We start from the raw sequence: 22795 nt of genomic DNA on the forward strand, positions 1-22795 counted from the left end.
ATCTTCCTTTAGCACCTGAGGCAGCGAAGCACAAAAAGCACCCCGGCTTGTTCTAAAGGACCTCCTTCATTGGAACACACTCCACACAGCCACTTAAGACCTCCAGTGAAGAAGGGGAGGAGGACGTGGGTTGCACCCTATGAAGGTGCTCTTAATATGCGAAAGATATTCAAGATTAAGTACTTGACGACACGCTTGGCAAAATCCAATTTCCTTCCTCTGCCCCCGTCCCTCTGTGATAGATTTATTGGCAGTGTTTCTGGTACATACAGTTAGTGGTGCAGCACAAGACTCTATAATAATAATTCAGGTGCTACAATGGAATGTGGTATTTTATAAAATATGTTAATCCTGTGCCCCTGTGAGTGAGCGATTTGTTCTCAACACAGGCTACACCATTTTTTCTAATCACAATAATAATGAAAACACCAGTTTGTTTTTTTAATTTGAGAGTGAGGTCGTACGCTGAAGAGAGGAGTAAGTTGTTTCCCTTCAAACGCATAAGTATGCTGACACATACTGTGGACATGGAGTTCACTCCCATGTGACGCCGCAACCGCAACGCACAAGCAAAAAAAGACTATTGTTTATCACGGCTTCTATAAGATAGAAACTGACACAATTAGGAAAGTAGGGCTTCATGAAACAACATGAAGGAATCCTCTGGGACTAAGGCTTTGATTTTGGGAGAGTGATTTATGGAGCAGGGAGAAAAACAAGCCGCAGTCAGGCCGTAAACAAAGCTACAGAATTTGATGTCAGGACATCTTGACTGAGGCTGGAAGCTCTGTGGCCTTAGATAGCCTGTGTGGTGAGGATGCACTGAGGTCCCTGCATGTCGCCTACACTGACAATAGAGCAAGTGCGCAGGGTGGAGTCCCATACCGCTGCCATTGCTACGTGGCTTCCCACCTCTCAGAGAGGGATAGCAAGAGGCTGTATTAGGAGAGGTGAGGGACAATCACCAGTCTGTTGCCACAAAGAGCTCTCAGTGGAGCATGCAACAGCTATGAACAGTCACCATTTGTCACTATTTCCGACATCTAGATTGCTCATGTCGAAACAGCCGAGAACATTAACCCTGGTTATATTTTAGCAAGCAAGCAGCAGCCAGAATACCCAGCCCACACACAGGGGCGAGCACAGACTTGTCAAGTTAAAAAGGGAATGTCACCAAGTTGTAAACACTTCCTGACAGGAAGGGAGCACTTCCCTAATCCTGGAGCAACCAAGCCATTCCTTATTTTCCACCAAACAACTGCAGATAGTGGCTGTCTCTCTCGTCCCGTTTCCCTATCACAATAATGTCTAATTTTAACTGTGAAATAAAAACAGTAAAATATGACCTCTCGTGAGTAAATCCAAGCTCTGAGCAGCATTACAACAGAGTTGAAATTGTTTGGTGGACTTGTTTCTTATTCACAGACTGAAATTAAAGTCTGGAGTCCCACTAAGAAGAAATGGAAGTGTTCAGCTTCCTTGTGGGCACTCAGATCACAGGGCAGCTCTGTTCGCAAGACGGAAGTCTGGCCGCCTCCTGCAGTGTGACACAAAAACAACAGCCTGCACTCACATGCAGGAGATAAAAAGGCAAATCGGATCTCTGTGACCTCGAAATACTTTATTTTGATGCAAAAATAACTATTTGGTTCCAGATGAAATTTGCATAGTTTGGAGGGCAGAGCTATTGATTTTGTAAAAACAGTGCAAAAAAAAAAAAAAAAGTCAATGCTTCATGCAGATTCTCCCTTTGTGCCTAAGATGGCATCGAAGCTTCGGGCTCAATTTGTTTCCTTTTAATCGGTGTGTGACGATCTGCTCGCCCACCAGGACTCTCTCCTTCTAGACTCCTTCTAGAGCTACACACACACCAGCACACACTGTCATTAAACAAAACAGAGCCATGTGTCTGCAAATCCCCAACGGCCAGAGCTGCAGAGCTAGTCTGCAGGCTAATTGTGACCTGGTGGAATCATGTGACTGATGTTCCGGTGCGAAGCTGGAAAAAGCAAATCGAGCAACAAACACAACAGACTCCATTGGGACTCTTTAAAGTGGAAAGAAGGCTCCCAGATGGAGGGAAGAAGAAAATAAGCAAACAACGGCTAAAGGCCATGATTTCCAAGACCTATAACTTCCAAGCACATGTGGTGGGATGGTTGTATATAAAACCTAACCATGACTAGCTATTACACTCAGTAATGCTGGATTACAACACCATCATGTAAATGTAACAGGATTTGTGGATTCACCAAAATGATATCTTGATGAAAAGCCAAGCCTTTGGGTGCTCAGTTGAATAAGCATTACATGGCTTCCAGCGTATCTTCCACTACAGGATGACTTCATTCTGCCACAGAGAGGCGGAGCTTAAACGTGTATGCTGTCAGCCTCTGTGCTCCTTCCTTCCTCTCAAAGTGCCCTTCCAGGATTCTTTCTCGGGTCAAAGGAATCCATTGTGGTGCTCTTTTGTCGTGGAAAGCATAAAAAAATGGTGAATTTAAAAAAAAATGTTTGTCATGAAAAGAACAATGTGTTGTATTCTGAGCAGTGGGTAATTACAATGCAATAACTTGTAGCCCTGAACTATCGGGGGTGACTTTGAGAAAATGCCTTGGATGTTTAAAATAGTTCAGGAAATGCATAGCATTCTTTGACAGCTCACTGAATGGTGGCTCACGCTGGAGATAGAAATCTACCTGCCACTTGATGCCAACAATATCACAGTCTAGACTTTACTGTTACAGTGTGAGTCAGAGTAGCCATAGCAACACACACTTAGTGTCTTAGTTTGTAATGCAATTAATCATAATTATCACAATAATCATCTACTTATTTAAAGACGTGAGTCACAATCTGCCCACCACTGACAGTAACACATTTGTCACTACTGAGCAGAATTAAGAAAACAACAGCTGCATACCCAAGACATGGACTACACTGCGTTCCCACCAATCTGTTGATTATTTCGACCTGGGTATCACATTGTCACAGCAGTGGAAAATTACCTAAGATCATCACTATGTATATTTCCATTATGTATTCATTCTGCTTGGAGGTCCAGAGGTGTAAAATGGTCTTTGTTTCATATCATCTGAGTACGAAAATATCCCAACACTATGACTTTTACTCACCCAAAGAGCACAAATACAGGTTTGTGTAATTGCAGAGCAACAAGGGCACATCCTGCACTGCTCTGACATCCAGTCGGGGCCTGCTATCAACCTATTCAGCCTCAGTCTGATACAGAAAGCTAGAGAACTGCACTTAAAAGGGGTGCTATAACAAAACATGATGGGCTCTGATGTTTTCATCCATTTTCTGGCTCCCTGAAGAAGACCACTCTCACAGACCCAGGTGATATTGACGTTTGTGCTTGACATTTTTCCTATCACTGGCGGAGATGAGAGCATAAAAGACCAGTGGGATGCATTTATAAAACTCCACTGATGTCTGGAGTGCCCGGGTGAAAGGCCAAGCGAGGATATTCAGGTTGTGGGGAAATAAAGCTGAGCTGAGTTCAGCCACGCTCAACAAGCACTGTAATCTGCAGGCCGCTCAAACAAGCCCACGCTAGAGGACTGTAGCTTGAAAGGTGTACTTTGCAAAGACTTAATGTAGCTCTTTTGCATGCTGCAGTGCACCATCTCAGATTCAATCTGATCATTACATAACCAAATGGACTCAAACATATGCAAATGAGCAATGGAGGGAAGCCAACAACTTTTCTGCGACTGATTAAACCAGGCCCCAACAGTGGAGGATCACTGCGCTTGTATTTAACATAGTATTTATCTGTTTGATCTTTACTCAAAGACAGGCAAATACACATTACTTTGTGACTAATATTTTGAGGTTGTTAAAGTTGCAATCTGTCATGTTTTTAAATAATATTTAGATGGTTATTATTCTAGTCCACATGTTGAGGGCTGCATATGTCAAAGCTGTTGGGTGTATGGTTAAAGCTTACATCCACTAACTTCAATGCCTTTATTTTGGCTGGGTGCAGTGATTTCCTCCAGGAAAATGCAGCACATAAACCTCTATAAAACCATAAATTGTGTCATTTATACACTTTGGTTTTTGTACAGTTTAAGTGTGTACACTTTTGTGGGAGCAAAAGGTGAAGTTTAACTATGCCAAACAGCTGCTAATATTCACAGATATGTGAGTGATCTTCTCAACTAACTTTCAGCAAGAAAGCAAATAAGTATATTCTTCAAATGTAACACTATTCTATTACATCAAAAAATGTAATTTGGGTCAAAAAGTTCAATCATCTGGTGCCTACTTAAAGCATTCAAAGGTGCCAAGAAACATAAGAAAGACATGTTAACATTCAGACATTATTTTTTTTAATGGATTTTGCTTCAGGGCCACTGTAAGGCCTAACTTTCCACCAAATTTCACTGAAATCTGTTGACTTATTTTTAAAATGCCTTGACAGCAAACAAACACACATCCCACACAGGATAAAAAACATAACCCTCTTGGCATTGGTTTCATTGGTTTTCCACCTCCAGCATTAATCTACTGAAATGCTGAGCCAGGTCTTGTAAAAAGGTGCATGGAAAGGATGTAGGAAAAAAAGCACATAGGAAATCTGTCAACCCAGATGCCTCTGTTGGCTGCACAGAGGCAACTGTCTGGGTTTCTGATCCAAAAATTCTATAGATAGATATGCAAGCTGGCTCATAGGATCGCTGAGTTTAAGGAACCCCGAGCCATGAAGGGAGCCAAAGTTATATTGGAACAGCAGCTTCCCAGGTGCACAGACAGATACTGATGATGACGGGCTGCGCTTTACAAGGATGCCGCAACCTGTCAGCTCCGCACTATTGCTTTTGTTTACACGTTTTCTGAGAGGAGCCCGTCATCACTTTCGCATGTCCTTGAGAGAAGTTAGGTTAGTGCTGAGTAGAGCGATGAGCTGGGAGATGAGGCCTTTAATTAGCTCCAAGGCAGGATGATAATTGATCATCTCCCTCAACTCATTCCACCATGAAGGGCTTGCCACCATTAAAAACAAAACACATCACAATGCCTTGAAAATTCAAAAACCACGAGTAACAGTCTGCATTAAAATATCTCTGTATGAACTCCAAATGGAGACAAAAATCCACGGAATAAACTGCCACCTCTAAAACGATGATTGGCACAAAAAAAAAAACAACACAATACTTAAAACAATGTGAGATGAAATAGAACACCTGTGAAAATTCAGCAGATGCATCATAATTTTCATTGTATCATTGCATAATAAAACTTTTTTGGCTTTCTTTTTCCCCATGGAAGCCCGGTGAATAGAAATGGACCAGAGAAAATTCACTTGATGATGCTATTGGCATTTCAGGCATTAGGTAAGCAGTGATATAATTAGCATTCATGAGTCAAGTAATTAAAACATCAATGTAACCGAGCAGTGCTGTTAAGACACTTATGTCCTCTTTGTGCAGTCTCCAACAGTCAGCATTTAGTCTGAGCCGTTAGAAAGACAACAGAGCTTCTGACTCCATTTACGAACACACTGATGTGCATGTATGTGTGTGCTACAAGGCAGATGTACACTCTACTTTTTAATTACTGTCTCTCTTAGTTAGAAAAACTAACTCAAACAAGAACACATGCTGTGAATTCAATACACTTTCAGCCTTTCAGCCTAAGTCTGAAGGGAGAGTGTTTGAAACTGCCTGCAAACAGCGCATCCCCCCACGGACACAAGTGTCTATATAATGGGACTTTTGAAAATCGTCACCTGGAGAGTCCCTCAAACAAGGATTTCCAAATGATTATCATGGCCAGCCACACATAGCTTCCAGACACACTGTAATCCTCACAACAGTTAGAACACAAAGCCTCACAACACTCTTTGAAGCAAGTTGGTAGTGAATAGCATGGTGACTTATTTGGAGGTCTATTCTGCAAATTATTCATCCCCTGTTCAAAATATTATGCATATAGCAAGCTGAGCTTGTGTACTTTCTCATTTTTTGGGAAATTTCAGAAATACTTAACATTGGAACAAAATAAATGTCACAAAGACTGCAAGGCAACATGTTTTTGGAAGGTATTTCTACTGCAAACTTTCCTCCTGAGGGTATCAGGTGATTGACAGTAGTAAGCCATGCAGTGAAAGTGCTCAACTCAGCACAATGCATTAAGTCTAAAACTTTCACAAAACCAAATTAGGGATTACTGATTATTATGATGGATTATACAGCATACAATTTCCAAGTCTGAGGCAACTTTTTCATACTATAAAATAGGCATGTCCAAAGTCTGGCCCGGGGGCAATTGTGGCCCTTGGACAGATTTTAAACGGCCCATGATTTGTCTTTCAGAATATACATGTAGCCTGCCACACAGCCTTGGTTAATCCAGCAAGACATTGCATTTTCTCACTTTTTTTATGCTCATGGCAGGACTATCATATAGTTTGCAGACATGCATTCGTAGGAACCAAGCAGGCAGTATGTATGTATGTGTTTTTTGTACTTACTTGTATGTGTTTTTTTAGTAACCTATATAATGCGAGAAGCACATTTTCCACATGATCTAATCTGGCCCTAATTCAAAAAAGTTTGGACAACCCTGTTCAACAAGATAGATGAAAACATACTATAACAGTGGTAGTGGTTCTCCCAATATCTCCAGTTTGCCAACAGTGTTAAGACGGTGTGAAGAGGAGGGGCAACCTGGACAACAGGTAAAAAACTTTTAATTTTACTGTGTAAAACCTCAGGGAGCTATTTTAATTTATTCATTTTTTATTTAAATTTTCACTTGACTTTATAAAAACGTTGCTAGGAATTTGCTGTATATGATGTTGAACGTTCCAGTTTTGATTAAACATTTGCTAAAGGCATTTAAACAAAGTTTTGTATTTGAGTTTGTTATATTCCAAATTCTAAATATTGACAGAAAGATTTTCATTATTACTGTAAATGCATATCAGTTCCAAATATCAGTAATCACTCTCATTAACTACTGATAATGTGTATCGGCCCTGAAAAACCAATATTGGTCGACCCCTAAAAAACCCCCACACCAATAGTATCAGTTTTCCATTACAGCTCCCTTTCCGCTACTAACCCACTTCATTTAACCTTCAACACCTGGCCACGAAACCCTAAAACCCTTCTCTCGACATATTGCAAGCCCAACAGCTGTCGGTACTAATTTACTTCATCCATAACGTCATTCGTACTGGTAGGTGTAGGTATTTAAACCACACTATACAATCATCTGCCTGTCTGTTAAGCCATATGTGCAGATGAGCAGCGAAAGGAGGGGCAGAGGCAACTGTATTCCTGACTGGGGGGGAAATCCAAATAAGCTTCAATTAACATGAGACAACCATAATCTGTTTAATCAGCTTGAACAGCTGCAGTGGCTGGGTGAAAATTGTAAATTCTGATTTCCTGCTTGTTTTACTGATAACACATAGCTGTATGGTTATTAAACCTGCATACTAAGCGCACGACGGCTGCTGAAAACAGCGGCTGACGATCTGGGAAAACAAACATTGGCACAAAAGATAGTTTGATGAGCTTCACATGGTCTGCAGTAAAGGCATATGGGAAACATAGGTGACAGGTTGTGTTTTGTGTAATCAAAACTGGGGCAAACAAAAGTGCATTCTTCCTTCATGCCAACACTCTTGTGACAGGTCGGAGACACTGTGGAATATAAATAAAAGTGAAAAACCAACTGTGAACTCGCCACATGTCACAAGACAGGTGCGAAGGCAAACACAAGAGCAGGAGGAAGTAACAGGATGGCCACAGAAATTTTAGTGACTGAGACATGATCAGAGGAGGAAACAGTGGTGCAGTGTGTATTTTCGCAGGGCCGTGTTTTCCCCTCTGTACATGAGCTATGCAGACACTGAAACATTCCTCAGCGAGATCACACTCATCGTACGGTATGTCCTTAACCTCTCTGACACTGAACATCTCAGGTTTCTACAAATGAGCCCGGTGTGTATGAATTCCTAAGAGGCCTGACATGACAGTGTGCACCATGGCACGGCCCGCATGCATTTCGCCTGCCTGCCTCCACATTCATTTTGCGCTGATGAGTGTGTAACCAGCTCCCTGCATTACCCACAACCTCAGAAGGTAAAAAAAAAAAACAAAAAAAAAAAAACAAAGGCTCAAAGCTTATGATGTTCAGAGAACTGTGCCACCAAGAGAGACTCATATTAAGACCATGTATCCATAAGCCCATCACTAGCACCCCCCCCACCCCCACCCCCAAGGCAGCAGGCATCACTGAAAAAAGAACATTCACGAAAATGATCTGTCTAGTTAAATAAGATTAGATTCAAGTTTAATTAGAGGCAGTGTGAATAAGTCGAGATCGCATTGTTGCTTGGGGGTAAAAAAAAAAGGTGCACACAGATTGGCACAGCTCACATATTTCACCCAGCAGTCAGAGCAGAGTTTGCCCTCACTTTACAGCAAGTTCAGTGTCACAAAGTATGCAAAAGATCACAGTTTTTTAAAACACATTAAGGCTTGTCTGCTGTGATATTGAGCTGTGTGTCAACACAGGACATAGACTGATCCCTGCACAGCACTCCCTGTAGTGCAGGTTAGTTATTAGATGTGCGATGTCGCAACTCGTGTGGACAAACGTGGTGCGGTTGTGATAACAAGTTCAGCCGGTTGTAACGATTCATTCCCAACAGGAGTAGGTCAAGTGCTTTATTAACAGACCGTGTTTAAGTTTAAAAAATATAGATGGGACAAAATTGTAATTTTGTGGTTTTGTGTTTGAAAGAAAAAACAAAAAACTAGGCTCCAGGATAGATGTTAGCAAGATTAACTGCTTTTTGTTTCTCCGGGATTGTAATTAGACTAATGTTTTGGACTAAACTTCACCCACCTTCTCCTTGTTGTCGTGGTCCGACGGAGGTGAAGTGGGAGATTTAACACTCCCTACAGCAACAGCTTGGGTGACTGTGACACCGCCGCCCGGAGCCGGGCTGCTCTTTTCGATTGTTTCCACCTTGATAAGTCGGTGTTTTGGTGACACATACTTGATGTCCGGTGACCCCACAGTGTTCAAGCTCGAGCCAAATGAAATATTTCCACCTGGAGTGTACGGGTCCTCGAAGTCCAGCTCCTTTTGTAGTTTGTAAGCAGCGAGGATGTCCGGTTGAGCCGGGCTCGGGAAGGCAGCCCCGGAGCTTGTTTGTTGGAAGCCAGGCGCACCGGGCACACCGGTGTGACAGTGTCTGTAGTCCGGCTTCGGAGGCGCCGGAGGAGGTGCTTTGGTAGTTTTGAATCCTAGGTGCTCCTTGAACCACTTGGCCATGCTGCCAGTGCATCGCTCTCAAGTCAATGTATGTAGTTTAGTTCCACCTTTCCTGCCAGCGGAGCCCGAGTCTGTTCGTCAAAGTGGGATCCTCGGGTCACCCGCGGCCAGCAGACCGGCTTCGGAGCGTGTCGCCAGTCTCGTGCGACTCCGTCGGTCAGGAGTGGAGTGCGCGAGCGGGGAGAGCGCGGCCACAGGCACTTTTCTGAGCTGCCCTGCCGCAACTCTGTCACTCAGAGCTCGGCTGCTCCCCACGTCAGGTTTCCAGACTACGCAACATGGGAGCGCTTGTGCAAGAGGAACACACGCCCCCCGCAACCTGCCCTCCCCACCTGAGAACATCCACTGCCACCTACCGGACTCCTGAAACCCCGCTGACTGTCGACTACTGAAACTATCAGTCACCGCTGCATGAATGTGTCTCCGGGTTTGAAAACCCCACAAGCACTGAGCCCACGTCTGACGAGCGTCTTGTCCCAGGAATCCCCGGATGAGGACTTTTGGTGTTAAATTGCAGAATGATGCAGGATAATAAATGAGCTGATACAGGTGTGGTGTAGTAGATAAAGAAAAATGATTACAAACAGGGGCGTTTCAAGGATCTCAGGACATTGGGGGCCTAGCCCCAACCTCTGTCGGACTTTTTCTTCATAAACAAGCTCATGTAGCTGCTTTTTGTGCATCTTATTTACATATAAAACTGTTTTTTTACTTTCCTTTTTTTACTTTGTGGGTTAGTTGTTAGTAATTAGAACTGAGTAGAAACAGAAAAGGCTACTTAGCAACTGCTCTCATTAAAGTTAAGATAATTTTGAGGCCTACTTGTTCAGTGTTTCTATTTTCTGCTACTTAATGCTAATACTCCTCTACTCAGAGGGAAATATGTATGTACTTTTTAATCCACTACAATTATTTGTCTGCTGTTGTTACTTTGCAGACTGATTATTAACACAAAATATAATCGACTAATGATTAATGATGTGTTATGCGAATATATTTATATATATATTTCCCATTCCTCTCCACAGTTAACTCTACAATAAGTTTCCAGACGTGTGTACTCTGAAAAAGTATTAAAACGGTTTGCTTAAAAGCCATCCAGGTCAACATTTTTTCCACCAATAGGACTCAAGGGTAAAGTGTCCTATGCATTCTAAGTGCTCTCATGTCCAGATGGCCATCGCAGACTGTTGTAATTGCAAATTGCATCGCAAATGACCAGTGGAGAGGGATGCTTGAGCCTATATTAACTCTGGGCACTGTTCTAGCTAAGTTCATTACATCAATCCATGAGTAGAGGAGGTGAATTGTTCAAAGCAACAATACGAGTAAACAGTTCTCTCTAAGGTGTCTTTCAATCTCTTTGACGCAGGGGTCATAGGTTCACATGGTTAACACTAATTGCCTTTGCAATCAAAGGACAGATGAAAAAATTCCCAATTTCCCCTCCCAGAGACATACTCCAGCAACAGTCTGCATTAACAGGAGTCATGGCTGCAGTGCAGTGGGTTTTTATGAAGCAATATTTCTTTTTAATAACACCACACACACACACACACACACACACACACACACACACACACACACACACACACACACACACACACACAGCCTTGAGCGAGTCACAGTGTACAGATCAGAGTTTAACCCTGGCAAGCCCCTGGGAGAGACAACTCCATGCTCTAGAGATCAAAACAAAATCTATTATTTCTGTCCTGAAATTCTGCCACCGCTGCACTTTAGGCGTGCAGAGCGAAATTTGACCAGTGCAATTTCTGTGCACTTTATAGGAATAATTTCACCCCACAGCCAGGACATTAATCTGTTTAACTAGTGCATTATACATAAAAGCTTTAAGAGAAAAAACAAGCAAAATTGGTTCAGATGGCCTTTAGTTTATTGCAGAACTGGTGTGTTTTGTTGCCAGCTCTGGGAAAACAATCTCTCAGAGCAAAAAGAGAAAGGCTTGTTCCAGCTCACACATTACATGGTATATTTAGGCATGTAGTGCACATGCTGTAGGTGTAACCTCAGTGCTGCATTTACACATGTGTATGTGATATAAATATTGCCTTTGCTGCAGAGTAATAGTGTGTCTCATATTGTGGGTATTAGAGAATCTGTGGTGGGCAGGAGCAGGTTTGTCATTTAGGTTGCTGAGCTTGACTCACATCACAGATCATTTATTGCATTGCTACGATTGCATTCACCAATTTCCCTTCAGCTGCCATTGCTGACACCCTTTAAAATGCAAATCCTGTAATCCAGTACCCCATAGGATACAAATTGTCCCTTAAGTAGCCTACGCAGGCAGATTGCTTGCCAGGAGGAATTTATGTAGAAATGTATAGGATGCTGCTTAAGTTATCATACTTAAAGTGATGTGAGAGGTGTTGGTGGTCTGTTTGCTCACACTGTCAATACCTCTGTGAACATAACAGAGAAATATTTAGCAAGAGGTGATGAAGCATTGTCAGGTGCATCAGCAGTGTTTCATATACACTCAAAGTTGTAGATGTTTTTTCTGTTTTTTAACTCTTTGATTTCTTTCAAAAGAAGGCAATGAGCAAGAAAAGAGGAAATGACCCAAGCATTAGCAAGAAATTAGTATAAAAAAACCCCTGAAAATTGGTTTAAAAAATGAAAAAGAAGAAAGGGAAAGAAAAAATCATTAAAAAAAAGTTACATAATTCTAGATATGTAATTTTGATAATTAGTAATATAGTTCTTTCCTACCCCCCCATATTTCCTTAACTTAAAAAAAATAATTGCCTAAATCTACTATTTTCTTGCAGTTCATGGAATACTTCTTACCAAGTTGCTTATTTCCTTTTTCCCATGGTTTTGAAAGAAACCACAGCAATTGGCACAGAGGTGTCAGACAGCAGCACAAAAAAAGCGATGTTCCTCCCTTTCAAAGGGTTAATGTAAAAACTCATCTGTGATAGCAACAGTCCTTTGAAACTGTGAACTTCACTGCCTAGTCTCTAAGTATTTGTCACATGCATCCTGCTACCTGGTTTCCTAATCTATCAAGAACTAGTGGTACGCAGATTCTGGACAAACTTTCTTTCCATATGTTTGTCAGCGATAGGGATGTTGGCATATATGTAGTCGGGATTTCATTTTAAAAAGCGTGACATCTTCAGACAAGATGACAGCTTAGGTTGGCTATAGGCAAATGTAAATGTCTTCAACAGTTACAGCACCACTCCAGCATTTGGCACGCTGTGCAGGACATGTAGCAAGTTTATTTTTCTCTACAAGTCTGTTGGCTCCAGGGTTTCTCAAGCATTGCTGGAAATGATTCCACAGCAGAACCAGGTAGCGCTGTGAGGGCTAAGAGATGAGAAACAATTTATCAGAATATCAACCCTATGTTTTGGGGCAACTTTAGTGATATAAATGTCTCCCAACCAGAATATGACCTAAATTCTTCTCTTCAGTCCTTTTCTTCAGTTTTGCAACACCACAATGGGGAAAGTTATTACATGCTCTAAGCTCACAGAGTTTTTATCATTATAATGCCTTGCTCTCTTGCATTATTAGTCTACCGATTGTGCACGATGCTTCTGAATGTCAAAATTCTTCAGTAAAACAGTATTTATGTGCTGTAATACTGCATACTGTGCTATGCTGGATGGAAGCACCAGCTGAAAATTTAACGCTAGGATTAACTGCCAAGAACACAGTTTAAAATGAGATTCATTTGATTGCAAACTGTCTCAAATGGCAATAAAAAAATGTAAACACAATCATTCCAGAGCATCCCTTTTCAATGAATCTCTCAAATTGTATGCCATTTTTGTCATGCTACATTTTGTTCAAAGGGAGATTGATGCCGGTTGGACCTAACCTAAAAATAAAATAAGCAAAGGTAAATAGCCATAAATGGATACCCAGTTCGCATCAGATGTCAATATAAATTAAGAAAAACACTGGATTTCATCAGACGGACTTTCAATTTTGTTTCAAATGAAAACTGAGGGGTTTTTTTTTAACATATGTTGGGTTTTGTTGTCCATACCTTTACGACAAAATGTTGGTATTCTACATCAAGATGTTGGCAAGAAAGATTTGGAAGACGTAAGATTTTGGTTTCTTAACAACACAACTTAAAACCAACAAAATACCAACATCATATGTCTGCTACATCAAACTTGACTTGTTGACACTAGACTAGTGCTGTGCACATGTTGACACTGTGCCAAAACCTAAATCCAAAAAATATCTATGTCTAACTCTGGTGGCCTGCTGAGAAGGTTTCATCCTGTGGAGCCATACTATTTAACAGTCTGTGTTAGCAGTGAGTAATCTCTATATCTGAATTGTTCTCTTTTCATTTTTATATTCATCATTTCCTTTCATGCCCACACACACACACACACACACACACACACACACACACACACACACACACACACACACACTTTAAACACAGACATACCTTGTCATCTCCCTGGGTTGTTTTAAGGTGTCAGTTTTAGTGTGAATCCAAAGTCTCATAAGTCATCCAAATAATGGTGCTATTTCTTACACATGAATGATTTATTCAAACATTTATATGTTGTCTGGTACATATATTCTATATCCACACTCCAGTGGTCTCCATGGAAACATGCTTAAGTGATTTAAGTAGCTGCTGGACATTGAAAGCCATAAAAGATGCGTGCTTTGCATCAGATGCTTTTCTCACCTTCATGCATGCAGGTTTTTTTTTCAATTTTGTAATTATAATTTGGCTCTCCAGACTGAAACATCTGTGAAGGTGTAACCGTCTCCTGTCTGTCAACAACTGTATCACGAAGGTTCTTAAGCAAGGAACTCAATATCTAATTGCTCAAGTCGACAGCAGAAGAGCCTGGATGCACTGTGAAGCTCCCACTGTGACTGAGCAGTGGGGAATAGTATGAACACAAGGTGAGAGCAGTGCTGATAAACAGGAAGCACGCTTAACAAAACTTACTGAATTAATGAGAGCTGAATAAAAAATAATTCCCCATCAATTTGTGACATGTAGAAAAGACAGAACTTATGTTTTCCATCAGTTTAGCTCTGGTTCTTTAACCGGTTCTGTTCAGGACTCTTGGAACCTCGGTGCTATATAGCAAACCAGCCCACTTCTACACCAGTTTTGAATAAAACCATTGTAATCAAGGATGTATAATCACTAGAGGGTAGTAGCAAGCTGTAGATAGCATTGATTATCTGTGATGTTTGTTCTGTTATCACAGATATTTGTTGTCATTCAAAAACCAACAAATAATGAGACCACTGCAAGCTCCTTTTTTTAATGACTCCTCACTTAACACCTCTATTGTTGCCTTCTCATCCTTTCTCTCCAGTCTGTAAAATATGACACGCCCACTGATGTCATCACGGTTCACACCTCAGGTCAAAGCAAACCTGCAACAGACTCTGAAACAATTTATTTCTGATCAAAATCCTTAGAACGGTTCAAATTTAGGTGCAAGGACCAGAACTGAACTCGTTCCATGTTGGTGTAAAAAGGGCTATCGGCAGTCATATATCATATCTTTCATGGTGCGTACTATTCGTCATTACAAAGATGTCTGTTAGTAACAAGTTACAGGTAAGCCTAAGAGAAACACTAAGGGCCACTAACCTGATGTCAGCTTTTATCATTAAGCATGTGCACATCCAGTCTAATGTCTGATGACTTAAAAACCCCTCATTAACCTGTCTTCTACATGTAATCTCCACCTCCACCTCCACCTCCATCCTCTGACTTAAGTGGGTATTTAAAAGATTAATGGATTTTTAAGCATTTACTTTGATCAGTCAGTCACTGTATTGTATTAAAAGTGTACGCATGATAAATCAGACACAAAGTGTACACATGCATCACCCAAGCAAACAAAGAAAATTGATATTGATACACATGGTATCAACACACACATACAGGTTAGAGCACTATGTAATATTTTGCCTGCTGTTCCCAGACAAAGTCATGTTACCCTGTAGGACTTTATCCCATGTGTTTGAGCCTGTGTGTGGATCAATCCTCCCCATTTTTTCAGTCTGACTGCACAACGTTGTTTGCTTTCCCATACCTGTCAATCAAAGTGAAGGGCTGGGATCTTAAAAGCTGGCTCCTTTAGCTTCTAGTCCAGGATATGTGTGGCTGTCACCTTTGGTTGTTCCAGAAAGCCTCGCCACTGCAGAGATGAAATGAAGTATTAATGGGCGCCTCTGCTGTGAAGGAGGACAAGGACAGATTACTAATCTGATTTATGTGTGTGGTCTCCCCATCTGCCTGGATGCAGGTGCGCATAGATATGAGCTAAACGTACATTCGCTGTTTTATTACAGACTTTGATGGCGACAGTGGAAACAGGTGCAGTATATTGCAGTGTAGCGAAGCCTGACCTCTGTCTAGCGGAGCTCTATATGTGTCTTCTCCCTGAGGTGGTAGTTCCATTTGGTCAAGGAATTCATTAAAACAACACTTGCACCACTTGTATGTTGCTGAAAGTCAGGGGCAGAAGAAATATTCATATACATGATTTGATTAAGAGAAACCTTTTATGTTTATGTAAAAAGATGTGACAAGTTTTGCTGGAAATTCTGAATTTGTCGTCTTCTGCTGTGGTGATTTCATGGGGCTAAAGGCATGCTTTTGCTATTAGGACGCTCGTGATTTGTTCAAAACTTAAGTTTTGCTCTATCAATCGATCAAAAAAACCATCAAATAAAAAAGAACACTGCTTCATTACCAGACCTCTAGAGTTACTCAGGAGGCTAAAATTAGCAACCCTTGCTCCTAGAAGCAGTAACAAGTGCAGCAACTTCACTGCTGGACGGCAGTTGTATTTTGGACACCATATGCCAAATTATATGCCAGTCAGCCTGCTAACCAATACACCACTGAGCCGCCCTACAATGGTTAATGTAATTTTAAAATATATGTTAACAAATGAAATACATTTGTGGGTGTCTTTTATTAATACAGCCATTTTGCAAATGACTTCTTATAAAACTCTGTTTAAAGTGCCTCTAAAAACCTCTTTACGCGGTACCCCTGTATCTAAACACAGCCCGATTTCATTCCCAGCTCATCAAAAACCGCCTCTTAGTTAGTGACATCAGCATCAGACACCAATGCAAAATGCTCCTTTAATGGTGGTATGATAAGCTGCCAGACAGCATACGTTTTCAAATGCTGCCAGTGACAACATAATATAAGGAGCTGGAAAGTGTCTATAGGGCAGGTAGGATGGAAGGTGGATGGGTACAACAAATCCTGGACTTTCACTTGGGAACCCAGTGTTTTCTTCTTGTATGAATGTTGAGCCAAATCATGATGTTTTTTTCTTTAAACCTAACCTTGTTATGCAAGGAAATAAATGCAAATATTACACGTTTTACTAATGATGTAAGTTTGAAAAAGAATGTATGGATTTAACAAGCAGAAACTGTACATTTCCTGTCAAAACCTATTTTGAAAAATAAAAAAAGTACACCTAGTGTATGTAACTGTGAAAGTCAAAGAAAGTGGTGATGCTGGACAAGTTGGAATGAGAATGTGCTGCAGCCATCCCAACAAGAATCAGGACATGTGACCACTAGATGTGAACACACAAAAAGGCGAGGTAAGGGCTAAATGGTAGAGCAGAGGGTGTATTGAGATTGGGTTTTTGTATTAATAGTAGTAATATATTAGTATCCCTAAGATCATTTTTGCTCAGAGAGTCCAGATATACTCTGCCCTTGTCTTATCAAGCATTACTGTATAGCTTGTTCTGATAAGTTTAGGCTATGTTGAAGCTCTGCTGAGGTTGTGGTGCCTGATAATATTCCAGTACTTCTCTGCTCTGTCATTTGTAGACTCTGATAATGTCCTGTATATATGAATTCAGCAACTGTGTGTGATTTTTTTCCTGCTGGTTTGCATACTAGGAATGACTACAGACGCCACAACCCCAAATCACTTGGATAGTTACTTTTTGATTTATATGTCAGACCTATAGCATTTATCTGGGCTGAGATGGCCTACTTTTTTAAGGAATTATTCAAGACATTTCGCTGGTACTCCTAAAAAATCATTCCTCGCACTCTTGCACAAACCATAAAATGCTGTTATTGCAGGGTAAACAGAGTATCTGCAGCCCGACTCATGGGAATAGATGTAATCTCCGATGTTTGATGTTGGCCGAGTGTGACCCTTCCTTAGTGGCAGCTTCTCCCTTTTGGGAGTCCAAGCTCTGGGCTGTCCTCTGATTCAATCATGTCTCACTGGACTCTTCCTCTTGTATTCCTTTTGCAGATCTAACAGCATGTTACAGTGAAACCTGCAGCCTTGTCAATTATTTAGGGGATGCAACTTTGAATCCTCCTAAATATTTTCCGCTGATCTTAGTTTAATGATTCTTCTCTAACTACCCAGTGGGGAGTCTTAAATTTTGTTGGCAAGAAAAGCACTCCAGTCGACATGTTACCTTTTGAACCCGGCTAAGTATGTCACCCAGTTTGATAGAATCCACACTGTCAAAGTGTGCAAAATAAGGATTTACTGCCTATTAAGTGGGATCTGAGTGTGTAGCTGAAATGCTTAAGATGCTGCAAACCCTTGCTGAAATTGAAGCAGACTACTTGACATATATCCTGAGTGATTTATGGCCTTGATGAAGAACATGAAAGGATAGGACACAAATAAAATTCTGATGAGCAATTTGTAGGGATGATCAACATAAATCAGTAATAATTTGCCCAAAATAGATTGCCAAATTGTCAAAACAATTCTACAGATAAACTTTAACATTTGCTTTCTGTGCTAATTGAAGTTTTATTCTTGAAGATGACTCTTGCTGGGTGCCAGAACGGCAGTTGTTTGGTACCATCGTTAGGGATGTGAGTGTATTCTGTGTGACTGCAATGGATCAGAGCAGTGTGGTACACAAGCCTGCCTCTTCACTCAGTGTGACACAGTCAATGGCCTCTGACGAATGAAAATTTACTGATAGCACTTGTCTCTGCTCTCTGTCCATTTATAATGCACTGCTGGTATGCAACACCATGTTTAAACATCCTGTTGGGGGGTTAGAAAATCCTGAAGCCTGCTTATTGTAAGCTGTCATTGGATTTGGATAATGCTATTGTGAAGGGAAGCCTTGCAAGTCCAATTTTGCTAATATTTTCAATGTGAATTGTGATCGTCCTTATAAGGACATTAAAGGTCCAGCATGTATCATTTAGCAGCATCTGGCGGTGAGGTTGCAGAACTGAAACTGAGCCTATTGGGAACATGGTGGACTCTATGGACAAGGATTAGCTCCCTATTTAGATATAAACAGCTCACTTTAAAGTAAGAAAACACAACATTTCTTTTTTTTTCAGGTTGTTATAAACTGATCAAAACATACTTATTAACAGAATATACAATTTTGCCAATATATGCCCTTGAATTCTGCACACTGGACTTTTAAAGAAGTATTTCACTGCTGGAAACATGGTCTTTTCATGAAACTAGACAGTCTCGGCAGTAGAAATAAGCAAACATTTTATAAATTGGTGCTATGACCAGAGTAAACAGAGAAAAGGACTGCGGAATTTGCTTTTGCTTAAGACGTAAAAAACCCACAACTACCAGAATGCACTGTGCCGTACCAGACCAATAAACTCTTCTGCTGGTAGGTGACATAAGGTGAACTCGTCCATTGGACATCATAGCTGTAACAAATGATCCTGTATTATAGTTAAACATTAAGCTATCTTGGTTTTGGCTGCCTGGTTTAACAGTTTGATCTCATTTTTTTCATCTTCCATTTTCACTGCGCAGGAAACAGTATGGCGCAAACACTTCCATCTTACAAACTTTGGCTATTAGAGCTAAACAAGGCGCTAAAATGTGTACACATACTACCCACACAGTTATGAAACAAAGCTGTATGATAATAGGCAAAGTGTTTAAGTTATTTCAAAATGCATCATATAGTTTCAGAACTCTGTGCCTTACACTGGCTTTGTTTTTTCTTTTAAATTTTAAAAAGTGTAAGATTTCTAAGACATCAATTTTTCCCCCAGCAGTGATAACTTTCTACATATCTTGTTTTTTTTCCTTCCCAATCTCCCTTCGGTTCTCGCATCAACAAAATGATTATTATGTCGGTCATGCTTCACCTTGAATACGATTTCATTATTCCAAAGCACAATCACCAAAGTGAGATTTGCCAACACTTAAACTCATATTGATTGCCTCGCTGGAGGGTACAGTGATTGGATACCCCTCCATCCCCCCACCAGCCCATCGCACCCATCCTCATTTTCTTTTTCATTTTAATTTTAATTTGTAATGTATCTCTCAGATGAGGAAAAGTCTCCAACTGTGCAGGTAAACTGTGGCTGGTGTACGATAAGGTGAATTTGGCGGTCTTAAAAGCAGGTCTCATAGCAACCTATTAGTGCCAGTCTTGCGGCTGATGGTGAAACAGGCTCCAAGGCTCTGAGCGTATATATTGTAGAGGGGGAAATTAGCTTAATGTCAGAGCTGCAGAGAACTCTAAAGAGCTGTAGACAGTCTCTGGGGCATTCCTCGCTGAAATACTCTGTGCTGCAATTTTGGGGGGCTGTAAAAGATGAGAAATGTTACCCAGCGGCTTCTTGCATTACTGCTATTGTCATGCTAATGCATCAGCAATGACTGTCTGTGAATGTGTCATAACCAACCAACAGGCTGATTGGGGTTTCCATGCCATGTCAGAGCCAAAATAGATGATGAGTGTGCCCTCAATTCTGTCTTGACTGACATCTTTTCACTCTGATGGCTGCCTATTTCATTTTTTCCCTATGTGGTAAGTGCACAGCTCTAAACAGAGTATTCAGCAGTGAAGCAGTATATGCCCCTCCCTTGTTCTCCCCACACATGGATGTAGGCTGCTAGGAAGCAAGCGAAGACAAAGAACATTGATGGGCCACTTGGTAATTAATCGTCACACTGATACGCAGCTTGTTGTGCTGTATTTTAGGATGTAGGAAATACACAAAGAGATATTTTTAAGCAAACACATCAAAGTTACAGTTAAATAGTCCTCTACAGATATTGCACTTGTGTTTTGTGTATAGCTTTCACCATTACATTGTCCTGCTTTTGAAATAGTATGCAAAAGATGACATTTAACGCACAATATTACTAACATACTAACATATTACCTGCTGCTTTGACATAAGTTAACTTCCATTATGATTGTTTGAGAGTTAAAAACTTGTGTGGCGTCTGTGATTGTATTAATTATATATTGATCTCTGGCTTGTGTTTTAATGTTGTGGTTGGCTTGCCCCCCTGAATCTTTAGTATATCAATAACTTGTTTTTCTTGTAATTGTGTATCGATTCAGCAAATTCAATGTGGCTGTTAGTGTAACTTTTCTAGGTGGGTAAATTCCCTTTAAGACAGAACAAATCCCTGTGGCTTGATACTATCTTCATTTTCTCTTCAGAGCTGTACGAAAACATTTATTCGCCATCCAGGTGCATAATAACTGTCATTACCATACCTCTGGAATTTGTCGAGCACCGGGAGACACGGACAGTTTACCGTTTACACACGAAAACAATGCCTGAGTTGTGGAGAGATGCAGCTGCTGAAAGAGTCTGCTGTGAGATTTCACATGCCACTAAACATGAACATCCAGCATTCTTGAGTACCTCTCTAACACCTTCCCAGACAAATTAGACACAGCTCAGTAGCACTCAATGGGTTTCACCCCTGGGAAATTATCACAAGACAATGGGCTTCTCATCTTCGTTTTATGTTCTGAGGGGGGAAATGGGTAGAGTGAGAGGAAAAAGGGAGTTTTGAGACATCCCCTTAAAAAAATGGGACAGACTGGCAGTATTCGACAATCACAGAGCTGTGAATGATAAGTAATTTCCTCGCGGGTTTGTCAGTGTACAGGAGCAGATCTCTGAGACTCCATAGATGTGGTGTTTTCAAAGGGATGATTGCATCTTGAAGATGATGGATGTGTTCTGGGTAATGTGGGAGACAGGAGGATGTCCAGGCTGCTCAATGGCTGATGACTTGCCACTGGCAGCCATAACCACAGCCTCATTACACACAATGCATGAGCTAAACTCTTTATCCTGTGGTATGAACAGTAGACAGGTGATCTCAATAGTCTTGCTCAATTAAACAACAGGATTCACACCCCTGTCCTTTTAGGTGGGAGTCTGTTAAAGAGTTCTAAACTATAAATGAGGATATCATAAAAAGGAGCTGCACAGAATCCATTGCGAAAACTGCAGCTAACCCTGCGCTCTGAGGTGCACAGGCAAAGAAGATGAATTTATCCCTTGGGAAATGTCAAAATGATGTAATGATATTCAACACGTCCAGAAGTGAGACTCATCTTACTTTGGAGGATATTTTCCTCAGCTCATCCTTGGTGTGAGCTTACAAAGGTCTTATTTGCATATGATTTTTGGAGGGGAGCAGGCAGGCGGTGTCGAACCCTGTTATCCAGATGCACTGACCTGTTTCAAGCTGTTGACCCAAACAATCCAGAGCACATTTCCTCAGCTACAACGGTTCAGTGAGAGGATGAAGGAGACAGTTTGAGTACTGAGTCAGAGACAGCCTGTGAAAACACAAATGTGAAATGTTACTGTTGAACAGAGAGAAAAGGAATATACATGTATTGGATGAAATGTGGTTGTTGTGTTGCATTTTGTTATTAAATTAGCCAGTCAGATCATTTATTCTAATTATGGCAACACCAGCAATAGATACCCATATGATAATTTTCTGCTTTTCCCTGTTTTTATGTTATTGTAAATTATCTGTGTGGGTATAAATAGAACAAACAATTTGATAATAACACGGGGCTTTTGGAAACTGATGTGCATTACTAAGTATAATCCTCATACCTGTAGTGCTAGCTATTAGTCGAGGTTATTTTGGTGTGAGCTGCTGGGATACTAGCGGTAGATATGTCTGACTTCTCTCCGATATGATGGAACTAGATGGCACTCAGCGTGTGGTCCTCAAAGCACCAAAAAATGACATTTAAAATACTCAACAGCAATGTCTCGTTCCAGAATTCATGCACTGGTTACTCAAAATACCTTGTTTTGGGCAACCCACCAACCGTATCACTGCACAGAGGGAAGTGTGCATCTACTCATGGACTGAGGCTCTTGCCTATGACAGCGCAAGCTGTAAACCGTAATAGTTTCCTCCTGCTGAGCTGTAATGTTAGTTAGCTCAAGTGACCAAGCAGTATCAAATTAGTATAGAAAGTAAATGCATGCTTTCTTCTGCATGGCGATACAGTTCATATATGTAGTTTATAAAATTGTTCCTACACAGAACTGCTTACAACAATGTTTATAGGGATCATGTCACACGGGGATCTGCTAACAACAAGGGTGTGGTAGAAAACAAGACTTTTACTGAACAGCTGTGCAAAGAAGACTCTGGGAACAGGAAAGGACAAATAAGACTGATAAAAGACAG

At 40.9% G+C, this 22795-nt stretch overlaps 1 protein-coding gene across 4 annotated transcripts in view; it reads right to left on the bottom strand.

The window, feature by feature from the left end:
- The window catches only part of shf (Src homology 2 domain containing F), a 109427-nt gene extending 99758 nt beyond the window's left edge, over nt 1-9669 (bottom strand). For 2 of the 4 annotated variants that reach the window (XM_042514418.2, XM_088079967.1), the window contains exon 1: nt 8890-9669. In XM_042514418.2, coding sequence (XP_042370352.1) covers nt 8890-9321 — 432 coding nt within the window. In that variant the 5' untranslated portion in view covers nt 9322-9669. The remainder of the gene's footprint in view (nt 1-8889) is intronic. The other 2 variants (XM_042514487.2, XM_042514616.2) reach the window with 2 other exon arrangements.
- Nucleotides 9670-22795: the final 13126 nt, after the last annotated feature.

The sequence above is a fragment of the Plectropomus leopardus genome, chromosome 1, assembly GCF_026936395.1.
Source record: "Plectropomus leopardus strain MGB_pleo_1.0 chromosome 1, ASM2693639v1, whole genome shotgun sequence".
In the NCBI taxonomy this organism is placed as follows: domain Eukaryota; kingdom Metazoa; phylum Chordata; class Actinopteri; order Perciformes; family Serranidae; genus Plectropomus; species Plectropomus leopardus.